We start from the raw sequence: 25,520 nt of genomic DNA on the forward strand, positions 1-25,520 counted from the left end.
GAGCGCAAGGGGAGGGGGGTGGCGGGCGCACGGCCGGCCGGTCCAGCTGCACTCTCCGCACTGCTGCTGCCACCGGGGGGAACGGGATTATTTCAAAAACAACCACACAAGAGGAGGAGTGCTGTTGAATAAGGGACCCTGACACACACACACAGAGAAAGAAAGAAGCCAAAGAAGATGACTGCCGATTTTGGGGAGCCACTGTGAAGACTCTTGAAGGAGGCGAGATGGCAGTGCATGTTTTCAAATGCCTGCGCCGGCCTGGGCGCTAGAGCGACCAACAGGTAGTATGAGTCTCGAGTTTTGCTTCGTTTCTTTCTGAGCACTGCAGTGTCAGCAGATAGAGTTGAAAACTGATTGACCTTACAGGAATTTGTGGTTTGTGTGCGCGAGAGTGCGTGAGTGAGAGAGCGAGAGCGAGTGAGTGAGGGGAGAGTGTGTGCAGGCCCACCCACTGGTGTTTTGACAGGAGAGTTATGGAATATGAAGAGCCCGACGTGCCCTCCGCTGACACCCCCATCAAGAGAGGTGAGATTTTCCCTCTCCAGGTTACATTTACACTGTGGCAGGTGCAGGAAAACTGAACTTTAAAGTCACTGCAAGAAAAATACAAATTGTTTGAATAGTTTCAGCTCACTATATGCACAGAACAGTGTGCCTTGACATTTTATGCCCTCATGTCCCTCGCCTATTTCCCAGCATGCCTTTGTGTGCCCACTCACTCCCATCCCCTCCTTTCCTCCTCACTTTTATCTCATCCTGTTGGCCTCTAGTGCACCAGCTGACTCCCTATCTCTCACTCTCTGTTCACTCTTAACTTCTCCCCCTTCACTCTCATCCATCTTTACCCTAGTAAACCTCCTCATCCCTTTAACTGGGGTATGGTTAAGGTGCTGTGAGTGTGTAAGAATGGCAGTAAGCCGGAGTAATCCATGGGAATTAGCTCTAATTTTTGCCTCTGTTACTGGCCAATGCCTTTCTGTTCAAAGCCTCTCCCAGGCCATAATCAAACTATTGGCAGTGACTGGAGATAAGACTGTCCCTCTGTCACAGAAACCCATAGCACACCTTTCCTACAGGATAGCAACACAGCTTGTCTGAAGTGCTGCAAAATTTATTTGTGTGTGTGTATGTGTGTGCCTCCATTTAATGCATGTAAGGGGCAAATCAAATAAATAGATTCTTTTTTCTAAAGAGGTGAAACAATAATGAGGCCTGTCCCCTTTTCTCCAGTAAATGTAGGAGGATCATAGCAGCAACAGTTTACATTCAAAGTCCTGAACTTTGTATTTTACCTGTGAAAATTTCACCACACTGCTGATATAGTTTTTGGTTTTCTTGACTTAAGTTTTTCGATATTTGCCACTAACATTGACAGATTGATACTTTTATCTACCCCCCAAACTCCCCCAAAAAGATAACATAAACAATTTGCTGGTTACCCTAGATTACCTTTAAACCGCAATGCCAACAGTTTTAATTTGGAACCATTAGTGATTTAATAGTATTATGTAACCATTAGAAAGAAAGAGACCAGCAGGCAGGTTAGAGAGAAAACAGGCACAATTTAGTGTTCATTATAGATGTATTATAGATACACAATTATAATTTAAAATGGGTTTTGTTTATGTTGCAAAGTGTCAATGGTAATCAAGGGAGGAAAATAGGGTAAGATTAAAGCTGAAAAAAAAAATGCCAGTATCAACAGGGACACTGAAACGGCTCTTAAAAGTTTTATGTCCTTCTGTTCTTCTTCTTCTTCTGGTTTTTATTTGCAAGTGACAATACAAACAAATAATTCCCGAGTGGTTTCCTTTGGAGATAGCTTGCCTTGGGTAAGTTAAAGTCATGTCGTGCAGAATTTAGTGTAAAAATGACAAACCCTAATGCATCTGGCCCTGGAGCTGATGCTTTATTCAGGTTAAACTAGAGTGTGGTTGCACTGTTTTATTTTCATATTTAGTTTCCGTACTGCTGAGACGGCTCTTCTTGACTTGATGAGAGTCTTGGTTTTAGCGGCTGTTGTGGGCGTCACTCACTTTTCTCAAGCAGTAGTTTTAGTCTTGCTCCACATTTGGGGTTTTTTCTCCTGTCTGTACAGTATAGGAAAAGAGAAAAACGAAACAAAACAATCTCCTGTTCATTATCCAATAAACACCCATTTGTGGTGTCCCTCAGGGATCTATTGTAGGTCCGATTCATTTCACCATAAATCATTCTGCAGCCATTTATGAACCAAAAACTGTCTTCACAGCAATGATAGTATATTATTCTTTTAACCAAAATGCATCTGGCCTTCTTCAGCCGTCTGCTATTTTCTTGGAAATCAATGCAGACAAGTCAAGAAATACTTTCTGTTCTAAAAGAACACTACCCTTGCAGCCGTCCTACTGATGTTTTCAGAAACTCTTTGAAGCCAGCATGTTCAGATGACTCTTTTTACAGAGAGATTATCCACAATTTGTGACACTGAGTGCTACTCCTTTTTTTGTCACTCTATACCTTACTTTTCTTAAACTCCTGCAAAAGTTTGCTTCACCAAATTGGCAGTGACTTTTATTTACAGACTTGTAAATAATTGGTGTACTTCTGAGCTACACGACTGTCCTAAAATTTTCAGCTGTGTAGATGTTTTGGGTTTAAGATTTTAGAGGAACTGCACGTGTTGGCACATTCTTCTCGAAACCTGGCGAACAGCTTAACCATCCAAATCAGACTTGCTTTTAACTTGATTTGTACATATTTCTTTTTGTTTCAGCATCTAGCATATATTCCTTTTCATATTTTATAGTTGTTATAGTACTATATGTTGTAATTTTTTTACTTGTTTTAATAATCTTCTTCTCAAATGTATGCTTTTCTTTTGCTTACTGATTAATCATTCTACCTTAACCTAATTTTTAAAAAGCCCTTTTTTAATCTTGTTTACTGTATTTGGCACTTGGATGTTCACATGTTTTGTATGTTTTCTGTGCTAGATGGGTCGTGGTTTCTATTCAGACAAAATCGTCGCCTCCTCTCTGGGTTCAGTGGTCTTCGGTGCTGTTATGTAACACAGCAACTGTCACTTCAGCAGTGAGCTTAGATGTCAGTGCAGAGAGTGAGATTTTGCCTGACGGGTGGTGTTGATTTTTGTGCCTCCGCTGTCACTTTTGGGTGTGTGTAGATGGTTCATGGCCTGGCTAACAGGTGTGCCTTGCTAAATATGTACGTGCTGTGTCACATTTAGTTTTCACAGGTGCCATCGACCGCATGTTTATTTAATTCTGCTGCAGCAATATTTTAAGCATTTAATACCATTGGTGACACATTTCAGGAATAACAGCGGTGCAAATAGGTGATGTCAATTCTCGGTAATTTTCGATCAGCGTATCGGGGTTCAGCATTTTATTTATTTTTTAAAATCAGATTAGTCGCCCTTAAAATCATCTCTGTAAGGCGAGAAGCTGCTGCGCGTTTCTGTAAATGACTATTTAAGGAACGCAAGGGAAAGCATTGATGTAACACTAGTGTAAAAAACACTGAAAAAATTCAGGCCGTCCTCATTTGGAAATGATGCTCTAATAAATGTAGCTGATTTTTTGTGTGTAATTAATCAGCCTTTTTTTAATCGATCACCTTTAAAACAGTTGCTCTGTGAGTGTTGAAATTTTCTTTTCATTTTCCGTGCGTGCACTGCTGCGCTTTCATTCCATATATTCTGCTTATGAAGCAAAACTGATTTGATGAGGGTAGGAAAACAGAGGAAACCACAAAGGGCCTGATCTGGCGCCAGACAAAGACCGGCTAGCTCTACGTCTTCCATTGATACTTATCTGCCCTGCATTCAAACCTCTGTCTAACACACACAGCCTATCTCACACGCAAATACACAGAGAAAACGCACACATACACATACCCTCACACACATGCGTATACATACACCCACAGCAATAAACCCCCTGCTTAAGAACTGACCCTTAGTCGCTCTATCTGCACTTCAGACTTTCTCACAATTGCGGTCACAAAGGCAGACAAGAAAGAGGACCTATTGCTTCACAGACACCCACCTTCCTCTACCTTTATGTCCTGTGTGTGCGTGCGCTGAAACACCACACAAACATATCATAGACCCACACTAGTGTAAATAGGAATCCTCTAATTTAGCCTCTCCGCTCTCACTGAGGCTTCTTATCTGTCCACATGCTATTGTACACTATAAAAGAAGCCAAAGAAAGTGCTGCCTTCTGCAAACCCCGTATCAAACTGCCATTTAGGAGCTGACAATGGCTACAGTGTAATTTTATGCCGGTTTTACTTTCCCTCTCATTTCAGTCTATTTGAAAGTCAGGATTTTACTTGTTGTTACAGTAGTAACATGCTCATTTGGATATTTGATTATGATTGGTGAGTACGATATGTATTTGAATGTCAAACGTGCTTTTGTAATCCATTCATTGCACTACGAATAACTCCTGTGTAGGTTTCAGTGGTATTTAAATTGTTCGCTTAAGTAAAAGTAGAGATACCGCACTCTAAACATGATCACTTCTTTTTTTAGTAGCAGATGTAAAAGGAACAATATGTTAAGGTATCAAAGGTATTCATCAAGCAATCAAAGAGTGTCTCATCTAACTTTTGTGATGGGGTTAGCTGTCATTTGTAACTCTTTTTTCTTAAAATGTTATACTGTACAACATTTATCTCAAAAATGAAGTAAATCCGATGCCTAATTTATTTTCCAGTGGCTATCACATTTTCAATTCAAAGAGATGGAAAACTCTATTGGTAAATGTTTACTCCTGGATTCAATATGAAGCTTAGACGCCACTGTGTAACGCCCACCATGTATTCATATGAGTATACAGCAGGTTGAGTTTCTTTCACTAAAATGCGCTTTAGGATGCTCGTACAAAGCATAGACTCACAAAGTTGTTTAGTTTGAATCCACTAACTACCTTTTTTCCTCCCTTTAGGGGGTGCCGTGTCCAAGAAGAGTCATTTGAGTAAGTTGTCTACATTTGTGTGTGTGTGTGTGCAGTAATAACTTTGCTTGTGTTTGTGCTAGATATTTGTGCATGCAATGTGGTTAGCTTCATAGTTAGTGAACATGCAACATGCACCTGTACAGCAAAACACACATACACACAGTGGTGTCGACGGGGACGGGGCCATTAGCGACACACTCTGCGCGCGGCGTGTCGCACCTGTGCTACCCCCCTCGCACAAACACACTCGCAGACAAACAGTGATGAAAATACCAACCACTTTGGCATCTGAATGCAGATGAAAGCGATAACATCTCGTCTTTTTTTAACTTTTTTGGTTTAACACCTTCTGCCACAACTTTAGCACACCTGTGTATGTTATCGAGAGTGAAGGTGCTGTGTGTAACACACCACCGACCTTCATATTAGGTGGTGTGATGATAAACCAACTGAGACTAAATAATAATGGTTTTCATTCATCACACATACCCAAAACCAGAGAAGACAAGAAAGGAAGGGCAACGTTTGGGGGTCTTCTGTGGTTCTGTGTGGCGGGATGGAAGTGGAGGGAAATATGAGTGGATAAAGAAGAAGCTGTGGTGGATTGCAGCTGCAAGTGTTTACTTAAACACAGCACTGAAGACATAAAATAGTCTGAAATATATTTTTCAGTTAAGTTGAAGATCTCACATAAAAAAATAACAGATTTCAAAATACGTACCTTTTTTTTAGCTACATCATCCAAACAATTTTTAATAAAATGCAAACTTAACATTGAACACATGCAGCATAATAATTAATTAATGTAATATTTAACTCGCTGTACTTTTGAAACCTAATTGCTAATTGTATGAAAATGATAAATATGTAGATTTTACTTGGAGCATTTTCAGTGGAGGAGATCTGTAAGCTAAACTCAGATAACCTGAATCAAGTGTGTAAATATGCTACATGGAGAAATAAATAATTCTTTAAAATGATTTTCTCTCTCTCTCTCATATACATATATATATGCATTATTTGAAAATATTTGAAATCTCCAAACTGAGTTTCACAATAACATAAATGTAAGTTTGTGTGACTTACATATTTTTTTAAGTTCATCTCCAGTGATTCCTGTCTGCTGGTTTGACTTAAACTCTCTCATGGACAGTCTCAAAGGTGCTAGACATTATAAAGCATTTTTTGACATATGATACAGAGTGAGGGGGTGAAGGATAACAACAAAGGTATGAAGAAAAAGTACCTTGAGAAAAACGACAGGGCAGGGGACGGTCCCCCCTTCTTTGTCTTGATCTCTCTCTCTCTCTCTCTCTCTCTCTCTCTCACACACACACACACACACACACACACACACACACACACACACACAATCATGCACACGCAAACAAGGAAGGTGAGGCGGTGACTGACACTCAAAAGTCTGAATATGTATGCTGAAGCTGCAGTGAGCACCCGACCCAGCTTGATAAAGGACGAGCAAAAAAAGGAGAAAGATTAAAAGATATAGGTGGTTCCAAAAAAACGAGTGTGTGTCAAAAGAAAGGCTATTCTTAGACAAAGTGAGAGGACAAGTGAGTTTGTGAAAGTGGGACAAACGTCTGACACAAGTGGAGGAGTGAGGATGATGCGAGGTAGGGATGAAGCTCTTCAGCGTGTGTGTGTGTGTGTGTGGGCACTTCAATCAAAGATATTTTTATCAATTAAATCAGTTACATGCTTTTTGATGACGTTTTTCTCCAAGCCTCCCATATTTCAAACTTTACGATTATAAGGTAACGTTGCGACTGATGCTTCTGATGGTGCGCGAAGTCGGTATCATTCGATAATAACGTCACCTTTTGGCTAAAAGTAGCTGTGTCTTTTTAAACCTTCACCAAGTCGCCCTGAAATATCTGTGCTTTCATGCAGACTCAGACACCTGTGGCTTCAAACACATCAACTTTCTCAGGGTGTGTCATTAAGCTTTTTGTTCAGGTTTGCACTTTAGTTTCTGGTGTAATACTTCGTTGAACAGGAAAACGCCGCTCAAGTTTCAAGTGCCTTTATATTTCACAATTTTTGCTCGTGTGCTAACTAGAATTTTACAGCTTTACAAGTTTTATTGAATCCCACCGACGGATGTTTTTAGCAGCCTTGTAGAAAGCATGAAAACACACACGTGTTCCTGTGCTTATGGTTTTCAGCGAGTAAAGATTATCTAATCTGTTTTGAGTCCCTCCATTGGCTGAATTTTGAGTACCTTCACACTGATTGATGTGTTTCAGTTTTACGGTTTGGCAATATGACTCAATTTTGAGCTCTCTTTGATGATTTTAAGATTTGAATCATGTCTCAGATATTTCTGCCCTCTGATACTCCCACATATACAGTATACCTCAGGCTAGGCTAATTATGTAGAGTGAAAAGGTTGTATAAAAATGTATATTTCTGGAAATAATACCCATTCATAACATTGCGGTAACACCTTTTAGTCAGAGTCAAGTTTCCATTGTAAGTAATTCTTTTAATGAACCCAGTGATTGGTGGAAGACCAGTGTTACCAGGTTATAATATAATATTTAAGATGTTGAGTTTTTATTTATTTTTAAAATCATATATACACACACACATACATACACACACACACACACACATATATATATATATATATATATATATCATAATCAATCATCATAGTCTTGCACTTGAGTGCGGAAAACAGGATGTTTCACTACCGCAGTGCGTTGCTTTTAAATGGACCGACTCCAAGCACGTACAGGATGCAGAGGAAATGCTAAAAGTGTGATACTGAAAATGATTTCTCACACAAATAAGTTCCAGATTACCTGAATAAAAATGGACAAAATACACAAAGAGGTGACAAGGGAGAAAAGGCAAAGGGAACAATGAAAATTGATTAATTTGTTTTTGCTGCGTACACACTTTTGCCATTGCAACTTGCAAACACTTATAGACACACCAGCACACGCAAGCACAAACACGCACACACAGATGCGCAGCTGCTTTTTAGATGGCGGCTAGATGCAGCATATCTCTGCCCTGCAGCTGTGCTGTGGATACTGCCTGTGTGAACAAAACGAGAGCAGCCTCTGATGAAAAATAACTAACTAAATATATTTGTGTTATGACCACAGCTGGGAGACAATGAATTATCTCTGGTGTTACACACTTGATTCCATCAGGCACACTTGAGATGGCTTTGTTGCTGTGTTTGGGGGGATTCCTGTGTAGATTGTTACACAGTTTCTTTATCAGAAAGGATTTCCTTGTTCCTCTGGGTGCAGAAACCTGCAAAAGCACTTCCAAAGCAGCAGAAGCGGTTGGCTACAGATCAAAGCAGACATGAAAATGGCAGGTGACACATTCCCCCCCAAAATTTGGTAAATGAAATACACAAGTCGAGCTGATTCATACCCTTTGCTACTGTCAAAACATTACCTCTTTCAGACACCTTCGAATTCAGGAGCAACTTCAAAGTCAAATATGTGAAATCTGATGCTAATTGGTGTTCAGATCTGCTTTGAAAATTTCCTCAGATAATCATCTCTCAGTAGGTTTTTCCATCTGTTTTTTGTTATTGCAAATTAATGAAACTCAGCGAAGGAGTTCTCGCATTTATTAAACGACCACAGTCTGGCTCTGAAACCTAAAAGTACATTAGCAGTGAACTATTTCTGAGCGAAAATGTTTAGTCCAAAAAAGCTGACGTGAAATGCTTCTTATTAAACCGCTCTCTGGCACTAGGTTTTACTTTATTTCCCCCTTTTTTTTTAATTAATTTTATTCAATTGCTGCTTATTTTCTATTTTCTTCTAAATCTTGTTTTCTTTTAATGGAAAAAAAAGTAACCTGACATTTTATTGTTATTTGTTTGGATTTGCGCTGCAAAGTATCGTGTGTAGCGAAACATTCATCTTTTATCTAATGTATTTAAATGCAGTACTACACATGCAGTTATTTGTTTAAAAAAAAAGCTGTGACAATCTGCTTTTTTTTGTCATTTAAAATTAGTTTCAATGCAGCAGAAAAATAGTGGTTTTAAGCTAAAGTTCCAAAAGTCTCAAATTTTACTTCAGGACGACCTTAAATTAAAATCATTAAGTGTGTTTTTATGTATTAGAGATAATAACAGTACAAATAAAATTGAATTTAATTCGCCATGAGTCATATTAAAATAAGCTGTTAAAGAATTTGCCTTCACTGGTGTTGTAAACTCAAAAAGTGATCATACATTAGGTACAGCCCTCCTGTGCTGAGTGTTAATGTGCTGTATGGGGATAAACAGTGCAAGTGTGTTTGTTTGTGGATGCAGTCTGTATACAAAGCTTGTTTGCACTTTTGCTTGCGTATGTCTCAAAGGTAAGCTTCCGTCAGAGGAAAGATTGAGGTTTTTTTTGTCCGTTTACAGTTCATAGAACAAGCTGCTGACAAGGTAATTTCAGGCACAGAGAAGAAAGTGTCTGGTTAAACGCTGCAACAGTGGAGCTGGTACAGTTTTCACCCGTGAGTCTGTCTGCCTCTACGTATCATCATGGTAAAATGTGATTCTTTGCCCATAGCGTCACAACCGTGAGAGACACGATCTCAGAACTGGCGTCTTTGTGAGGTCAAACTGAAGGCCGAGTTCAGAGATTTGGGGCAGTCCGATGTACTAGTTCGCTGATAGCAGCGATGTGAAAAAGGACGTGAGTTTCCACGATAAACCCCTGTCAAAAAGTCTTTTTAAATACCTGCAATGACAGCGGTGCCGTTAGTGTCTTGAATTTACGAGTCCGATTCTCTGTCTGTGTCACAGCGTCGTGATTGAAAACCTTTACAGGTGAGAGCTCAGTTCAGAAGAAAGGCCTCGATTGATGGTGGTTATAGTCTGACTCATGAGTGCTGACTAAAGGGAACTAAGAGTAGAGGGGCTACTCCCCATTGTCCCTCTTTTAGAACTATTTTATATCACAGTTGTTCTGATCCCATCATAAAACTGGTGCTGGTTTGCATCAGTATTCACACACACACACACACACACACACACACACACACACACACACACACACACACACACACACACACACACACTTATGTTCAGTTTCACTTAAACGTTTTGAGAGGACTAATTAATCTTTTTTTGATTTGAAATCCAGGAATAAAAAACTGTCCTTGATCTTTTCTTAATCCTTTTTTTTTCTAAATGATTTTGAAAACGTTCCTCATTTTGCAGTTTACTTTATAGCTTTATAAATGTTTGAGGGTTTATTTATTTCAGCACATTTAACCTCATTATTATTTTTTTTATTTTTTTGGGGGGGGGGCTTTTTTGCTTTTTCAGTTTCCCTAAAAAGAGATTTCATGCTTGCACCATTATTATTTTCTTTAATGACTGATATTTATTATCCAAATTTCACTGAAAAGCTACAACTACCTTTCGTCGTCTCTGCTTACAGCTCTACATAGCCTATATATTATATTATTATATTTAATATATGATTTTTTTACTTTGACAGTAATCCTGCTTTGTCATTTAAGTTCAGGAAGTGACTGAAAGATCTCAATACTGTCTTAAAGATCATCAGATCATCTCTGTGTGGCGGCATTTAGGTGTACAGTGCACTGTGTGCGGAAGCGTGGGAGGTGGCACGCTGTTGTTTGTACTGACAAATCAAAATATCTCCACCACTAGTGTACTTAAACCCCTACACTTGCCAACAGCATGTGTCAGGCATTTTTGAATAACCTTTCAGGCGAACAGTTTTGTGTAAATGATCTCATTTCATTGTTCCTCCATCATTAAGTGGTTGGTATAGGATTAGTTTCGCACTGTATGTCGTCACTTGTAGTTTGTGATTGCTTACGTAAGGTGTTGGCAGCCATGACTATCAAAAGAGACTTTTTTGAGTGGAAAAATCTGTGTGGACTGCAAAAACATGTTTAAAAGTCTCTATCAGTGAGTTTATTAGCATTACTGCATGTGATTACTGTGCAGTGGGAATTTATAACTGTCTAGCACTTAAGCTTTGCGTTGTCATTACCATACTGTCATGTTTTTGTTGCAATTATGAACTATAAAGCCTTCAATGACTAGAATGATTCATTTTTCAATGAGTTTTATTGCCACTAAAACAGAACAAATCTGAAATGGAGGAAGAAAACATCCACTCGCCTGCTGAGGCCTACTTTAAAATAGAAGAACTGCGCTTTGAGTTCTACCTGTGTTTGCGCACATTAATCAAATGAAAAGAAAAGGAAACCTACACTCACAAAATATAATAAAAGAAATAACACCATACCCGCTGCAAAAACAGTAAAAGTAAAGTAAATAGTACCAGTTTAATTCTGACTAAACTTCGGCTACATATTAAACACTGTTAATTATTTTTATTTTTTAAAATTTGGACTCAGGTCATGACATTTATGTGTTTAAGGTGCTAGGTGATAGACAAAGACTAGGTATTAAAACATTTCTTTTTTTATTGGGTCTATTGGCTGCGCGTTTTTTTTTTACAGCTGGAGAATGTAAAGAATCGCTAACAGCACTGATAAATAAAAAAACAAAATGCCAAAAAAAATTTAAAAATCAGATCAAACTGAAAAAGGTTACTGTTGCACCCAAAGGCCTTGTGGTTGCTTCACTGTTGCCAGTTGTGACAGCATTTTAGCATTTTTCTTTTTAACATACGTGTATTTGTAAAATCTTATTCAGTAGTGCAGATTCTCAACAACAGTCGCCTCAAACCGCTTTATATTGCAAGGCAAAGACCAAAAACCATTAGAGAGAAACCCAGATAATCACAAAACCCCCTTGTGAGCAAGCACTTGTTGAAAGCGGGAAGGAAAAACTCCCTTTTAACAGGAAGAAACCTCCGGCAGGACCAAGATCAGGCAGGCGCAGCCATCTGCAGCAACTGGTGAAGGGTGATGGAAAAGAAAAGAAGAGAAGGAGACAGGACAAAAGGCAAAATAACTATAGTTTAATTCTGTATTAGCATCTGTTGTAGCGACCCCTAAAGGGAATGATCAAAAGAAAAAGAAGAAGAAGACAGTCATCTAGTTTTTAATAAGGCCATCAAGAGTCACTGGAGCTTAAACAGATCAAACTGAAAAAGGTTACTATTGCGCCCAAAGGCCTTGCTGTTGTCTCACTGTTGTCAGTTGTGACAGCATTTTGGCATTTTTCTATTTAACAAACATGTATTTGTAAAACAAGCTCTGTGTTTAGCTACAATGCGCACCAGACACAAATGCTTGTGACTGAAAAAGACACAAATGGAAGAAATAATGGTGGCGCAGTATTTTTATCACTCTATCTCACACAACCATACAACCATGCAAGCACGCACACCAGGAGATGCTGGGTTTGATTGGTCTGTGCCTGTGGCTGGAGATAACCAGGTGAGACAAAAATGGCTATAATCTGCTGATAGAGGGCTGTTTGGTGGCTGTCTGGCGTTCATTTCTGTTTGGCAGTCGGGCTTTTAAAGGCAGATTGATTCTTGTTTCTGTGTGGCACCAATAAAGATGTCACAGTTGTGTTGGGCTCATTTAAGGTGATCGCAGGTACGACTGCATGGAAAGCTGTTGGAGGAGCGGTGTGATTGCCATGAGTCTGAGTGTGAGATTGCATGTGTGAACAGCGAAAAGCTTGTGGGCCACGGTGGATTTCCTGTTGTTTGAGGTTGACAATCAGAACTGAAATAACTAAAAAAGACAGAGACCACTGATGTTCTCTCTGACTATCCAGCACTACCAACAGGAACACAATTTTAGTCACAGCTCGGTCTCTTTTCTTCTTTCTTTTTTTTTTTTACATGTGATATTCAGCTGGCGGCGAAAGGTTGCTGGTCAAGCTTAATGGTTAATTTAAAGGGACAAATTAATGTGAAATGTTAAGCATCGGAGTTAAACTGGTGAAATATTCTTATCATGGTCAATCATGAGGTTAATCAGACAGTTCCATTAGTAGAAGCTGCAGTCTTATCAGATTTGTGGCTCTATTATTTTCAGCTCGATCGTACATGCCTTTGCTCTGTGTCTATATTTATTTTATCTCAGACTGGCTGTTCTCAGAAACCTTCTAGTGATCCCTGTGGCACCAAATAAAGAGGGCACACACTGACACACTAACACACACTCGTGAAAACAAATCTGACACAGTTATGCACGGAAACGTAAATACTCCTGTATATCTTCAAGTTGCAGCTATAAGAGCTTGTCTCGAAGAATGCAGTCACACTTTCTAATGAGAGACGATGACGGGAAGAGATAGAAGCCTGCATTATTTTAGGTTATTTGAGGCTGCCAATGCCTCTGCATCACCACACGGCATAATGTGAAAGAAAAAAGCGCACTTCCTTATGAGCTTCTCAAAAATATTTTTGTCAAGGATCCGTGATACAATTCATCTTTTTTAATGAATCAAATGACATCTGATTGTGACAGAAATCGCCACTAATCAAAAGACTGGGGGGGTGTGAGAGTTTCACAGTGCAGTGGCATGGGGGGAGGTGAGAGGGGATGGCCATTACTGGCAGTGATGAAGGAGAGTGCATTACTGGCAGCGATGTCCTTTATGAGCGAGATAGAGAAGGATTCACAAAGAAAGAAATGACATGAAAGCAGGAAAGTCAGAGTGAAAGAGAAGTCATGCAACCACTTGAAAGCACTCTGAGGTTGACACCTTCATATTCGCCGCTTTTCTCCATTTGCAAATATTCCATGTCCTCAGAAGTCTCTCGGCTTATTGCATTTGAAGGTATTTTGTTCATTATTATTAAGGCAAGAGGTGCTTGAGAGGAAAATACCTTTGGTCTACTATGGTCACACAACAACTGATAGATGCTTAAGGGAAAGTACAGAATAAAGCAAAAGTTCTCACAGTGGGAATCACTTTGCCGTTTAATTGTTTGGATAAAAATGTGCAATGTCATTAGAATGACAGGTATAGTTTTACTTACACTGCGATGAGCTCTGTGCTGCAAATGTTATAAAGGAATGATTAAAAATGCTTGCTTTTAATATTAATAACAGACTCGTTTATTCTGCTGTTTTGTTTTGTTTTGTTTTGTTTCCATCTATAGTGTAGATGTGTGTGCATATACAAAGTCTGAACTATTGAGCTGACATTAGAGCAACAAAGGTCACGTTAAACTACACTGATCAAACTCAAAAAGTGCTGCATTTAAGAACTGTATTTTATTTTTTCATAAAGTTAACGTTTGGATTTAACAAACTTTTCCTCTCCTTCTGTGTTTGTTCAGCCCAGATTGAAGTTATCCCATGTAAAATCTGTGGTGATAAGTCCTCTGGAGTTCATTATGGAGTCATCACTTGTGAGGGCTGCAAGGTGAGATGGGCCACAACAACCTCATTCCCACATATATGTCATCATACTGATCCTGACCTCATATCACTCCACTCATTATGAACCTACAGCCAGAAGCCTTTAAGGTTTATGCCACATCTGCCTTAAATTAACAATGTCTGTAATTTACAAAAAAACATTTTTTATATTTCTGTAATGGTTCATCCATCAGTATGTGCAAGCTCTTTGATCAAAATTATATTTTGATGCAAAAATATAATGAATGTTGTCATCAATGAATTTTAAAATGAACTTTATTACAAATAAGCAGAAAGGAAATGCACATTTTTATTTTGTGATGAAGATGTCAAATTATAGTTTTTACTTCCTAAACAGAAAGATTAGTTTTAGCAGTTGAACATTACTCTTGATTAACTTCTGACTTTCAGTGTGCCGCGCCACATTTGGATATAAAATCATGAATTCAGTCATTTGAGCTTTTTAAAATTTCTAATACATTTTTGTTTTTATAACACTTGGTTTAAATAATTTGTCAAGCAATGTGCAGGAAACAGGAAACACTTAGCTATGTTAGCATAAAACAAATCTAGTTTTCAGTGTCTCTTAAGCGTAATAATTTAATATGTATTCATGTTATATGTTTAACTCATTAAAAAGTGTCTTGAAAATTTAGCCATGTGAATCTACAGAGTTACTTTTCTCGTCCAGGTGCTTTTATTTTTGAAGTTCTTGAAGCAGGCTAACTGGTTACAATCAATGAACATTTCATCTGTTTTTCTACAAGAAAGCAAGTCGATATTTCCCAATACTCTAGTTCCTAGAAGAATTCCTTTGACGATCGGTGACCAATACATTTTCCCAATAGGAAAAAAAAATCTGGGACTGTTGTGGAGGGCCACACCAAAAAACTGTTGAGCAAAACTGAGTTAATCTTATCGGTGTGGCCCTCCATAGCAGTCCCAGTTTCTCACTAACCTTTCACTATTACAGTTGAACTGTTGGATAGCAAGTTTTAGCTTATTTTAGATATTTCGTATCACTTATACCTGACAGATAACAGGAAATATGAGTTATACTGATTTAATTTAGAACTTGTCAGATGATAATAAAATAATTTGGCCGCCAGAGAACATTTCTGCTCAGTAACAAGAGCAAATAAAAATGTTTCTCTTCTGACTTTTATGTGTAACTGAAAACTCACTGTTTCCCAGTCAAAAATTGAGCTTTTGTTGGACTCTGCTAATCCCGCAGGGATTTTTCCGGCGCAGCCAGCTGCCTACCGTATCTTACTCCTGCTCCAGGCAAAGTAACTGCCAGATCGACCGGGCCAGCCGCAACCGCTGCCAGCACTGCCGTCTGCAGAAGTGCCTGGCACAGGGCATGAGCAGAGATGGTGAGAGAAAGCACACATGCACTGGCAGGCAGACAAATCTATTTACTGTTAATTCGCAGCAGCTGCTTAGTCATTTGTTGATTGTTTATTTCCAGCGGTGAAGTTTGGACGGATGTCCAAGCGTCAGCGCGACTCTCTGATCGCTGAAGTGGAAAGGCACCGACAGCAGCAACAACAGCAGCTTCAGGGAGACGCCCAGACCGTGTTGTCCTACCCCACCAAGAACCGCCAGGACCGCTCCCCCCAGCTTCTACAGCCCATGGCCCCGACCTACCCATACGGCGGAGATGCCGAGCTGTTGACCTATGCCGCTGATGTTCACCCTTACCTGATGTGCTCCCCGAACGACTCACAGGTGCCTGCTATGATCTACCGCACCTCTGGGATCTCTCCCACCTCAAGATCCCAAGGGAGGGGAGACAACGCCGGTCATGCTGATATAAGAGGTGAGGCTCAGATGTGGAAACTCACTTCACCATGCAGGATGAATCCTCCTTTCTTTGTTACTTATTTGTCTCTCTTCTCTGTTCTTTATGCAAGGATTTGACTCCAGGCAGTCGTCTCATGACATGATGGGGATTCATCCTTACAGTGGTCTGGAGGATCCATACAGCCTGTATCCTCACTCCCTGCGAAACATAGGTGAGCAAATGAGCACAGTGAGCCAAACTAAACATGTAATTTTATCATACTTATAGTATTCATAAGTGCTTCTGCTTTTTTTTAGATGAACTGTGTGCGAGCATCGTGCGTTCCCACAGAGAGACCAGTCAGTACAGAGTGGAAGAGCTCCAAGCTCTCAGGTGGAAACTCTTCAGCAGAGAGGAGATCCAAGCCTACCAGAGCAAAGTATGTGCACTGTGTTCTCCTCATTTTTTTAAAAATTTTTTTTAATTTTGCGATTGCTCCTTCATGTGAGCGAGCTTACTCAGACAGTCTCAAAACAAAACATGTCATTTCACATGCTTTACGTCTGAGGCTAGTTTTGTTTGATGAATCAAACAGGAAACTGAGAAAACGTCTTTCATCGCTTCCCCCTCCTCTTCTTTCTTTGATCTTTTTTTCGGTTGATCAGAGAGAAAACAGCAGGGTAAATTGAGTGATAAAATACAGAATCTTGAGCAGCAGACTGAATTGTTGGGACATTGAGGATGAGTTTTTGTGAGACAAGTGAAATGTTTTGCCCTTTAGGGCCCATTTTGAACAATCTATGGTGAAAGAAAAGGATTAGTGAGAAACAAACTGAGCTAACAGTCTTTCTGTCTGACTCTCTTTCCCAGTCAGTAGATGAGATGTGGCAGCACTGCGCTATCCGACTTACTGATGCTGTCCAGTTCGTGGTGGAGTTTGCAAAACACATCCCAGGTTTCCGTATGCTGAGCCAGAACGACCAGATCGCCCTTTTAAAGACTGGTGATTTTCCCTTTTCTAGAAGGATGTGCTTAAAACACAATATATATATAACTAAACAGGTTTGATCTTACTCTCTTCTGAACTGCCTTCCTACTCTTTTCAGGCTCCATGGAGGTGGTTCTGGTCAGAATGAGCCGGTTCTTTAACACAGAGAACAACACTGTGTTCTTTGATGGGAAGTTTGCAGGAACTGAGGTCTTCAAATCTTTGGGTGAGGATTTATCTGAAGGCGTGAAACTGTCTATCTGAATACCATAACTTATCAATGCTCAGTGGTTTCTTGTCTTGCAGCTTGTGGTGATTTAATCGCAGCAGTATTTGACTTCGCACATGGCATGTGTGCCCTAAAGCTGACTGAGCAACAGATTGCTCTCTTCAGTGCCCTGGTGCTCATCAACGCAGGTAAGCCCAGCTCGGTCTGTCTCACTCGTACTGCGTTCATTTTAAGCACATCAGGAAGGAAGCGGTCTTTTCTTTTCTCGTCCTCCATGGCGGCACATGGTGCGGTCTTGGGTTCGGCCTTTATGTGTTCATTTGGCGTTCTCCCTGTGCCTGTGGGGACTTTGTCTTGATACTCTGACTTCTTCTCAAAGACATGACTGTTAGGGTTAATTGGCAATGGCGTCTATGAGTTAGTGTCATAAGTACCTTGAACTGGAAATGCAGTTACAAAAATGGGTGGATGGATATCATAGATGAATAAGCTTGACCTTACTGTCAGACGTGCATGAATATATCTTGTAGGTTTATAATATTACTGCCCAAATATAGATGACAGATATGTTTTGTGTCTGTGTCTTATCCAGTTTGCCTCTTTTCCATTTTGTCTTGTGTAATTTTAAATCATTCTGTCCCATTAAGTTAACCTGTCTGCCTCCTAGTGGCCATGAATACACATAGTTAAGTTAATAGGCCGCAGTGAATGAGGATGAATAGTGATGAATGAAGGAAAAGACATAGAAAAAACAAGAAAGACAAAGAACACTTTACAAAAAGTGTTCTTAGGTGTTGTTGGGAAGGTGTGACAATGTTTCTGGCCTTTGAATGAAGTCCTTTCCTGTCTTGTTGTTGTTGTGTGAATTTTAAACCGAAATTAAAAGGAATCAAAGAGAATATTTTAACAATGGACATTCAGAATAAGGGCGTGATGAATATCTGAGTGAAGAGAAAAAAAGGATGATCATCAATGTTTATAAACATGGCGTAACACAGGCAGCGGGAACTCTGGATCCTATCACCTCATCACCTCATCGCTTCAGTCCTTATTTTTACTGCTGCGCTTTATGGGTTCCACTGAAGATTTTAATGTCATTATACGTCTAAAGTATAGTATTAAAACAAACTTCTGAATGCATTTGTTAAAAAACTCTTTTATGATTTCAACCCTGCTATTTTTGCCTGCGAAAATTGACTAAAGTTCACTGCAGAGAGCATCAGCCTGCTGCCAGGGACTTAATTTCCATGCTGTAATGTTGTCTACCCCGTTCTGCAAAATGTTTTACTTTATTTTTTTGTTGTGTGTTTCACCTTTAAAGGGAACAACCTACTAAACAGCTTGAAAAAAAACTCAATCCTTCTTTCATTAAATATCTTTGTGTTCAGATCGTCCGTGTCTGGAGGACAGGGGCAAAGTTCAACGAGTTCAAAGAAGCGTGGAGTTTGGACTGTCACACATTCTGCACCGAGACAATCAAGAAAGTTTGAAGCACAAGGTAAATGTTCAGTCACCTGGCTGTTCAAACACTAAAATTAAAGGCTTGTGTGCTCCGTGTTTCATCTCTGTGAGTACGCGTAAGCTCGCAGGCTTTCCTCGCTGCTGTAGAAAGCTGACGTCTAAATGTGTGTGTCCTCCCTGCAGCTGTACCAGAGGATGGCGGTGTTGCGCTCGCTCTGCAGTCTGCACATGGAGAAGCTTCGCTGGTTTAGTCAGCGGTACCCGCTCACAGCTCACTCTCTGTTTCCTCCGCTCTACAAGGAGCTGTTCGCATCAGAGGCAGAGCTTCTGCCAGGGACCACTCACTGATGATCTACGGGAACATGCAAAAACAGTCGCGCACCAACGTACAGAGACTCCTATTAGTTTGAGTCTCATTACTTTCTGGCAGATTCTATTTTTCTAATAATAAAAAACACACACAATAATTGTAGCGTGTGTTAAGTGTTATATGACTTCCAGCAGAGCTTTTCTTTGTTAGATGATGTCAAGAAGATTTTTTTTGATAGCTTAAAATTATTTTGATGATGCCAGAGAAACATATATTTTGATGTTCTTCGAGAGCACATTGTCGGTGGAGTAAGAGCTTCATTTTCTCTCAGGTTGTGCTGTTGTGATTCTCTCCAGTTGTAGCTTCTGTGTGTCACGGTGTCTTTCAGACATACAAATTCAAAAAGGCAGGCCACTGTTCATTATTAGTTCAAACTTTTAAGTGTTAGTCCACAGAAAGTCTGTCTTTCAAGCAGAAAACACCAAACTTCAGAGGGATTCAAATGTGACTTTATAAAGTTTGTATCTTCACCTTGTAGTGATTTCAAGTGGATTCTTGCTTGACTTTGTCAAAGAAAAAAAATAAAATTTGCGCTATATAAGTTAAAGCTAGAGCCAACCAATGTGCTTTCAACAAACTCTGCAAGACAAACAACAATATCAAGCACTAAAAGCAATCATATGCAACTACAGATGTTGGTCTAAAAAAGAAATCCACTTTGTCTTTAGCTTCCATACTCATAATAGGGTTTAAGTTTTGCAATGCTCCTTAAGGATCATGCAATGCCCTGTTGAGCCTGTGCATGCTAGCTTGCACAAATTACATCCTGTTCCTGTTTCTTCTCGGTTGTTTTTGCCCTCAGGAGTATTTAATGCAGCACTGGTTTAATGCACCTGGAAGCTGAAAAAGTCAATCATCTTGTCTCTTCACATCAGCAGCTTCAGTCACACCCGCCGGCCATGAAGAGCGGAAAGTGTAATTTAGATGCTGAATACTAAATTAAAAACTTGCCTCTTTGCGTCTGTATGTCTCCAGAGAAGTTTCTCCTCCTCGGGCTGGTGTCTGTCATAGACTGACCAATAAATACTACAAGGGCAGCAGTACCACTGAAATGGTTCCCTTTAAATGAATCCTCACATGCTTTTATATTGTGTGAGCTGTTGCATTAAGTGTAGAGATGATACAAAAAGGTGCAAGTGTGTAAAGTAGAAATCTCGTCCCGTGTGTGCTAACTCTTCCTCCTTTTTCCCAGATGAACTTGTTTTGTTTTCTCTACATATCTTTGAATAAAGCAGCGGGTGAATGAGAAATGTTGAGATGTTTCTGCATTAAGTATGTCTGTACGTAATCCTCTCTTCCCCTGGAACAGCTGGCATTTCCCTCAAGATAATTTGCTGTAAACCTTCTAATAAACTGCTGAAGCTGTGACACCAAGCAGATGTTTCACTTTATTTGACTGCTTGTGAAATCACCATAAATATTTATGCAAGGCTGAGACAAGCAAGAAAAATTAACCGAATTATAGGGAAATCCCTATCAAGTCAAACACCACAGTTTATTTTTTGCAGGCTCTATCGCAATCATTTGTTATACTGCGCAATATACTGAAAAACCATCCAAATAAGTTGTCTCCAGCAAATTTCGGTAAATTTGCAGCTGCAGCAAAACAGAGGAAATATTAGTCATTGTGGGTGACTACCAGTGGTCTGTGGAAAGTTTTCTTGAGGTTGTCACACATCGACACACGCACACAACAGTTGCTAGCCAAGTTAGAGAGGAAGCAAATTAAAAGCTTCTAAATCCGTGGGATGTGATTAACCCAGCAAACAGATTTTATGTTAAAGACAGCTCCGATCAAAGCTGCTCACATTTTCTTTAATCACCTCCTGCATGCAGGTTTGGGCAACAAAACTCTGTAAACTGCTTTTGTATGTAGTGGTCTTTGGTTTCTTTTAATATTCTGTTATGCAGAACAAAAGACCAAAGATTATTTTTCCCTTTGCCATTACCACTCTTTCTTTTTTGCATAGATGTTTGTAAGAAAACTGACTGTGTGGCTGGATTTTAGTAAGCGGAAGGAGAGTGGTTTAGTAGTTTATTACCTTAAAGGAATTTCCAGTTTCCACCAAGTTATTTCACTATTACAGATGAGTGGTACACATGACTCAAGGTCATGGGAAATAGGAATATTTGATCCCACCTACTGTAAATCAAAGCACTAGTTTACCATTAAACCTTAAGGCAGCATTAATTATAGCAGAGATGCGCAAGCAAGCTTACTCAAATAATTACCACAATACAATACACTGCTCACAGGCTGCAACGAACAAAATAGATAACTGGGTGTCAGAGTTTGCAGAATTAAAGAAAACACAAGACGCTGACAACAGACTTCAAACAAATGGCGAACTGCTTTATTACTTCAAACATCAAAATCCAGAAATGCAAATCATGAGTGCCGCTATAGCTCACCAGGCTGTGCTGCAAAGTCTTGCAGACGCCAAGTGGGTTCAAACCCACACTTGGCCATTTGTTGCATATCATCTCCTAGTTTTTCTGTCCACTCACAACTGTAACATTATAATAAAAACCTAAAAGACCCCCCCCCCCCCAAAAAAAAAAAAAAAAATACTCACATGGAGAGGATGCTGCAACAAAGGCCAAGGGGAAAGCAGGACTATTCACACAAAGTGGGTAATGAGGGAAGTGGAAATAGCTGAGCAAATGAGATACAGGTGTAGACAGTTCCGTGGGGGGAGTAACCTGAAATAACCGAAAGATAACTACTAAACACAGAGATGTGAACTCACACTGAAACACGATACAGAAAAAACACAAGGGAGGCTTCAAACACAAAGTCAAAGACAGAAATCCAAGCACAAGAATATTACAAAAAAACCTCATAACACACAAAACTTAAAACTCAAGTATTACCAAAACAAAGGTTTAAGAGGAACAAGCAGGACACTGAAAATGTGACAAACACGAAAATCTCCACACATGGGAACAACTAAAGAACCAAAATAGAAACTCAAACTCGAAGACTTCAAAACAGAAAACTCTCAGATAGACACTTGACTCTGACGCTTATCAGCTCACATGAGCTGGCTGTTAAATCAGAATGAATTATGATTACTTTGATTTGTGTTATTTCTTACTCAGGTTTTCTCATTTTATCTTTCCTTTCTTAAATTCTCCCATCTTGTCCTATGTTTTTATGTCATTTGATTATTTTTGTTGCGCTTTGGTCGGCAGCCGTTGTTTTAAATGTGCTACAGAAATAACTTTGACTGACTGGATAAAGTCCCACTCCCAAGTCTTGGAAAGCAGATGGGATTTTCAAATGTAGTAAAGCATCTAAGAAATAAACATTATCAGTCTGGGTATGTCTCTATCTTTTGCAAATGATAACATGTGAATCTCTTTTCACTGCCTGTGGAAGGGAGACATCTAGTTGCCCAAAGAGGAGCAGATTTGGGGTCATGAGTCTACGATTAGCGAGGTTTAATGACATGTTCCAGGAAATTTGAGTTGAGTATGTTTTCAGTAGTTATCAAAGCAGCACCAAGAATGTCTGCAGTAGCTATTTGACCATAAGTACTCTGGAAAACGGACAAATGAGTGATCTCGTGAAAGAGAAGAGTTATTTCCCTTGATGGAAGATAAAGTTGTGGGAATTCTGAAGTTTCGTATGGGTAAGCTCGAGAATTATTTTGCTAGGTATTACACTGACTTACTGGTTTAGTAGATGTGAGTCCTTATAGGTTGGTTTGAGGCCTCAAAACAAAGGATTTATTAAGTCAGGAAAAGGAGCGTGAGGTGGCCACAGATCAAAAAGCAGAGGCAGGAATGCTGAGCATCTGTTCCATCTGCACCATTTGGTCCCATCTTTCACGGCCTCCCTATCCTGTTTGGATCAATGATTCTTGTTCTTGTGGGGAAGAATGTGCATTTAGTTCTATGAGTATCGGGATGATAACTCATTTGTTCTTTTTATAATTTTTCCTCTATAGACATCAGTTAAAGACCTGAGTGTATACTTGGTAGTTGGCATGCACCATGTACACACTGGCTTTATGTGGGATTAGTAGCTTCATAGTCTGCCTCACATAACTTGAGTGATAAGAACAGCAGGAAACTGTAATTTAGTCATTTGGATTATGTGTTGTGGGTGGGCTGGAGAGTCTTTTGTTCATGGGCACAGCTGCATGAGAATGTTCTTGGAGGTGAAGAAGGATAAGAGACTTTATAATACTAACAGTCCTGCGTGCATGAGGGCATTTTTCTCAACTGAGCTCCCCTCCTAGGTCTCTTTTTATTATTGTGAGCTCTCTGATCTGCATCCAGTGTCTAAGTGCTCCAACTCCAGGAACCATGTAGAAAACAGACTGACCTGGTGTCTGGGCTTTACTAAGTACCTCTGCACTGACACACCAGTGAAACAATGAGAGTGAGCAGTTAAGTGGTTTAGATGAGGTAACCGACTGGTACAGATGACTGCTGCAGATGACTAAAACAGAACATTTAAGAGTCAAATTAAAAAAGGAGGGTTGTATTTTAATAAGGAACTAATTTAACTTTGAAATGATGCAGAAAAAAACATAAGAAAAATGCAAAACCTTACTTAGAAAACATATCAAACACATTTTTAGTGTCATTTAAAAAAAGACATCATAGCATGCTTGCTCACAGGCTGCAGCACGCAAGACAGAACAGATGTCTGATCCAGGCTTCTGATTGGGTCGAGTGCCACCCCCAAAGGTTGGGCAGGGCGTGGGATTTTCAACAATATTATGATGTTTTTGCAGTTCTGTATATCTCATTTCCACTGACACATGACTTACCCAAAACTCCTTTTTACCAGAGAACCATTTACTGTTAGAGGCTGTCAAAGCAAAAAAAAAAAAAAAAAGAAAAAGAAAGAAAATTGTTGCCTTTAATTTTCTTAAACGTCCATGACAGGCTGTGATGTATCAGCGGGGTTTGTTTATTTTTCCATAACCCTGACCTCCAAGAGGAATTTCAGCTTTTTCGTACAGCTCCCGGCACTAACCAGCACTACCTTTAAGACTCGTATCTGTTTGACTCGACAAAGCTGCAGCCAAAGCAGCAAAAGAAAAATACTCCTCTCGGTTAAACAACAGATGTCCAATAGTCAGTATTAAAGTTTATTTGAACTGCAAAGGAGAACTGAAGGAGAATTGAACTGGCTGGAGAAGCTGTGTTACAGTCATTCTTTCATACACTGAGGCCATGATGACCCTGGACCTAATCTCTACAGATTACAGAGATAACAAGGACTGCAAGGCTTTTCATATCTCTGTCATATAAAGTTAACCATCACCTCACTGCATTACCTTGATACTAAATCCTGGTGTTATTTTATGAAGTGTCTATAATCATATTCCAACTTCTTTGATTTGATTCAATGCAATTCAATTTTATAGCACCAAATCTAAACAGCAGCTGCCCCAACACACTTTATATTGTAAGGTAGAGATCCTACAGTAATAGATTGAAAATGTCAACAATCAAATGCCTCCCTGTGAGCAAGTGCTTGGCGATAGTGGGAAGGAAAAACTCCTATTTTACAGGAAGAAATCCCTGGCAGGACCAGGCTCAGGGAGAGGCCATGATTGGCTGGGGGTGAGGTGTGGGAGACGGGACAAAAATACACAATGTAACACAAAGTGAATGACAAAGAAACACTCAGCAGCCTAGACCTACTGCATCTTAACTAAGGGAGGATTCAGGGTCACCTGATCCAGCCCGAACTATAAGCTTTATTAAAAAGGAAAGTTTTAAGCCTAAGCTTAAAAGCAGAGAGGGTGTCTTTCTCCCAAATCCAAACTAGTGGGTGGTTCCACAGAAGAGGGGCCTGAAAGCTGAAATCTCTTCCGCCGAATCTGCTTTTAAATATGCTTCTAGTTGAGGAACTTTCTAAAAATGGTTGACTAAAAAGCAAATTCACACGTCTATTAAAATAAAACAAAACTTGTGATGATCAGTTTAATCATCACGAGATAAATATTTAGTATTTGTATAATGTGTCTAGACAGGCCTCCACAAAGACTGACAAATAAGCCTGACGACTGTGTTTGTGGTGTCGATGACAGCTATGGAAACTCATTCTCATGAGGCAGGAAGTCTCCATAATCCAGAGCATAAACTCTGGATGGAATTTGTCATTTATCAGGCAATAAGCAACACAATCACTGAGCTGGGAATGATTCACCTATTATTAAAATAAGGATTACTCAGGCTCTGCTGCTTTCTAAAAAAAAAAAAAAAAAAAAAAAAGATCATTTAAAAAAGTTTCTTTTCAGTCAGACAGCTTTAATGGGATCGGAGCATTGGCATTTATGGTCTCACACTGTGGTATTTCAATGTAAACACAGTATATAGGTCAAAATAACATGAAGACCAAGTAAACATCTGATACATGATAA

At 39.6% G+C, this 25,520-nt stretch overlaps 1 protein-coding gene across 2 annotated transcripts; it reads left to right on the plus strand.

Moving 5' to 3' along the window:
* On the plus strand, positions 1–20,501 carry rorc (RAR-related orphan receptor C). 2 transcript variants are annotated; one of them, XM_063486639.1, is made up of 13 exons: positions 1–284; positions 370–528; positions 4,956–4,985; positions 14,216–14,301; positions 15,532–15,673; positions 15,769–16,119; positions 16,214–16,315; positions 16,401–16,522; positions 16,954–17,086; positions 17,190–17,297; positions 17,378–17,488; positions 18,689–18,798; positions 18,945–20,501. In XM_063486639.1, exons 2-13 carry the CDS (start codon positions 477–479, stop codon positions 19,107–19,109), a joined length of 1,512 nt encoding a protein of 503 aa, XP_063342709.1. In that variant the 5' UTR covers positions 1–284; positions 370–476; the 3' UTR covers positions 19,110–20,501. The 2 variants fall into 2 exon arrangements, with proteins under 2 accessions (XP_063342709.1, XP_063342708.1); XM_063486638.1 differs by having other exon boundaries at positions 396–528.
* The last annotated feature ends 5,019 nt before the right edge of the window (positions 20,502–25,520 follow it).

The sequence above is a fragment of the Pelmatolapia mariae genome, linkage group LG10_11 (assembly GCF_036321145.2).
Source record: "Pelmatolapia mariae isolate MD_Pm_ZW linkage group LG10_11, Pm_UMD_F_2, whole genome shotgun sequence".
Lineage (NCBI taxonomy): Eukaryota > Metazoa > Chordata > Actinopteri > Cichliformes > Cichlidae > Pelmatolapia > Pelmatolapia mariae.

What these genes read in the sequence shown, in the direction of transcription:
- rorc (XM_063486639.1), top strand. Translation starts at nt 477, where the DNA reads ATGGAATATGAAGAGCCCGACGTGCCCTCCGCTGACACCCCCATCAAG. An exon ending in ACAGGGCATGAGCAGAGATG is followed by an intron (nt 15,674 to 15,768) that starts GTGAGAGAAAGC and finishes GTTTATTTCCAG; the next exon opens with CGGTGAAGTTTGGACGGATG. An exon ending in AAGAAAGTTTGAAGCACAAG is followed by an intron (nt 18,799 to 18,944) that starts GTAAATGTTCAG and finishes TCCTCCCTGCAG; the next exon opens with CTGTACCAGAGGATGGCGGT.